General features: G+C 58.4%; 1 protein-coding gene across 1 annotated transcript in view; it reads right to left on the reverse strand.

Moving 5' to 3' along the window:
* ALOX5 (arachidonate 5-lipoxygenase) overlaps window positions 1-3,114 on the reverse strand; it is a 51,888-nt gene that overhangs the window by 44,972 nt on the left and 3,802 nt on the right. The window contains exons 2-3 of the mRNA XM_010854516.1: window positions 2,456-2,654; window positions 720-918 (exon numbers count right to left, since the gene is read on the reverse strand). Coding sequence (XP_010852818.1) covers window positions 720-918; window positions 2,456-2,654 — 398 coding nt within the window. The remainder of the gene's footprint in view (window positions 1-719; window positions 919-2,455; window positions 2,655-3,114) is intronic.

Here is a 3,114-nt window from a genome sequence, read left to right on the forward strand (position 1 = left end):
TGTTAGGAGGCTGGCGAGCGAGTGGGGAGGTGCATTGTTCAGAGGGGAAGCGGCCTGCGCTGACCCCACCATCTCGTCTCTCTCCTCTACCTCCAACCTAACTAGCTGTGTGTCTCTTACCAAGAATGGCCTCGCGAGGAAGCGTCAGATCGGGGTCTGCACATTTGAGGGTCTTGCATAGGAGAGCACATTTTAGGTGAGACTTCAGGTTTAATGATTGGTGACCACTGAGCGTGAGCCTTGCCCGTGATTCCTCCGAGCTGGCGCACAGGCACTCCTGGTCACCTCCTTCCTTTCCCTGGCCTGAGTGGGATCCCTAGGAGCCCAAGCCCCACTGTGACCTCCCAGAGAGCACAGCCAAGAACTAAACTGGAGAACCATCCATCCAGGGACACGTCCTAGGCGTATGTGCTACTAGAGACCCTGGTTACCCTCTGACAAAAGTGGGGGGCTCATAATCTTCCCCTGAAGGACTGTATGGCAGAGGGGGGACATGGCTGGATGGAGCTTGGAGCCTGTCACTCCACCCTCTGAGCCCGGGACTTATCAGTACCCAGAGGAAGTCACATTTCCTGCAGGTGCATCAGGGCGCAGAGCAGGTGCTCAGCCATGGGCGGCATTGTTATTATTCCCGTGGATACAGTTCTTCGGGGATGGAGGGCCAAAAACCCTCTCATTTCCTGGAAGCCCAGGAGGTGGGCAGGAACTGAGCCGCTCACCTTGCCCATCTCTCAGGACGATCTCGCCCTCACCCGATATCCAGCGGTAGCAGGGGAACTCGATGTAATCCCCACAGGGCGTCTTCACCGTGATGTACTTCAGGTACCAGTCGTCATGGAACCAGTACTTGCGCTTCTCGATTTTGATCAGTTGGATGTCACCCAGTTCTTCATCCACTGTCACATCGTAAGAATCAACCTGCAGAGGAGAAAAGGCAAATCAGAGTCTGGGAGCCCCTGAGCCTTTGTATCATGCTCAGCTCATTTAGCAGAGATGTCTGCTGATGTCTGCCCTTGGCATGGCTCTGTGCTACGCCCTGGGTGACAGAGATGGCCGAGTCCCCCAGCTCTGCCCTCGGGAGATGGAAGTGCGTAAGTGACCGCGCTGCTTGGAGGGAGACCTCCTGCTGTCTTCACAAGGCCCAGGATGGGGGAGGTGGAGTCTCCAGGCAGGAGTGCCTCTTCCAGGCCAGGCTGTGAGGGCCTCTGCAGCTGACCCCACTCACAAGGGCAGCAGGCTGCTGGCCCTGCTTCCCCACAGGGCTGGGCGAGGCAAACGTCCTTGCACACAGGGGCAACTGGCAAAGGGCTCACTGCTGCTGTGTCGATTCCACAGGCACCCTGGGAGGAGGGAAGGCTGTGCCCGTGTCTCAGATGCAGACAGTGGACTCAGTCCCACTTCCACTACTAATTGCAGAGCTGGACTTCCAGCCCAAGCCTTTCCATATGTCTCTCATTATCAGCGGGGCAGATAACTGGGTGAAAATGAGGAGGCTCCGGTGAAAGTGAAGTCACACAGATTCAAGTTGTCCCGGGGCCTCTGCAGTTCCCTGAGCCACAGTGATGCCAAAAAAATCAGATGAGTGGTTCCCACCACGTCGGAGGCATAGTGGTGGGCTGAGGCTGGCCTTGCTGTCTGTCCCAGGCCACGCGCAGCTCCTGACCCCAGAAGACGAGCTGGCACGGCGGCAGTGCTGCTGGAGGCCCTCCTCACCCTATGTGTAGCTGGGAGAGAAGGCTGGGGCTCGAACATTGCATTGGGTGTTCTTAAGACCAGCAGGTTTGGGAAGCCCCAGACTCAGTGCCATCTGAGGCACTTTCTAAGCCAGATTTCACCCATCTCTGAGGTTTTTCCTTGGCAGAACTTAAAGAGTTCTCAGTGCAATAGTGAGATAAGTAGAGGGGATGGGTGTTCATCATGCACAAGACCCTGTGCATCCCCACTTCCATGCTCGCCCTCCAAACCCCAGGACACCCCTGGGAGGACTTCTTAAGAAGAGTGGGAAGTTGGGTATTTTCAGCAAACCCTCTGGCTCCGAGCACAGGGAGCTGTTTGCGTATCTTTGCTGCTGCGGATGCTAGACGCTTATGGTCAGAAAGCGGAAGCCTCTTGCCAGTTCCTTGTGGTCTGGACCTTTCCTCTCCCTCCTCCCAGCTCCTCTGGTCATCCAGCCCCTCACTGGGACTCCTTTCCCAACCTGGGGCCTGCCGCCTTCTCCCCAGGGGTCTACAATCTGTAGTATAGACAGCCCCCTCCCTGCCCCAGGCCCCATGGGCTGGGGGTCACGTTCTACTGTGCACTTGTCTGTGATCCCTGCTCTCTCACGGGACACACCGTGGGACGGGAGGGCTCTTTTGCCTGAAGGGTGGGGCATCTGGCAGAACAGATGAGCGGCTCACCTGTCAGGGACCCACCACATGGGCTGGCTACTCTGTTGCCAGAAACTATTTCTCACTGAGAACTCAACTGAGGCCAAGTGAGGCCTGCAGGCGTCTTGCTGCTGGCAGCGCAGACCCCACAGAGGGAAGTCGACATGTGGTGAAGTGTGGTGAATCCTGGGCCCCGGGTGGCGGCTCCAGGGGAAGTGGCTTTCCTGCGGCTCCGTAGGGGTGGGGGTCGGGGGCTGCAGGTGTCTGGGGGCTGATGCAGGAAGGCTGAGGTGAAGGGGGAGAGAACAGCCACTGAGCCATGAGCATCTGAGGTGGACATTCTCAGGGACGTGGGATGGAGCCCCGGGAGCCTCTCCAGGGCTTCTCAGAGGGAGGGCCAGACGTCCAGCTGTGGGTAGTGACTGATAAAGAAGAGACGAAGTAGCTTCTTTGAGGGAAGGGAGAGCAGGGTCACCCTGTCTCGCCTATGTCACAGAAGAATGGACCCTTCAGGTCCCCCGGCCCCAGTGGCCCCTACAGGTACCTGGTGGAAGGCCCTGAGCTTCACCTGGGATGGAATCAGTGGACAGACTTACAGGGACTCAGTATGCTATCTGACGGGGAGAGGGCAGGACCGGGGAGGGGGCAGGACGGGGAGGGGGCAGGACAGGCCTGCGCGTCTGGCCGGTCTCTGGCTGGCCCTGCTTTGGAGCAGTGCCCCAGGAGGTGAACGAGGGGCCGAGGA

Source organism: Bison bison, unplaced genomic scaffold, assembly GCF_000754665.1.
Source record: "Bison bison bison isolate TAMUID 2011002044 unplaced genomic scaffold, Bison_UMD1.0 scf7180017864341, whole genome shotgun sequence".
Classification (NCBI taxonomy): Eukaryota; Metazoa; Chordata; class Mammalia; order Artiodactyla; family Bovidae; genus Bison; species Bison bison.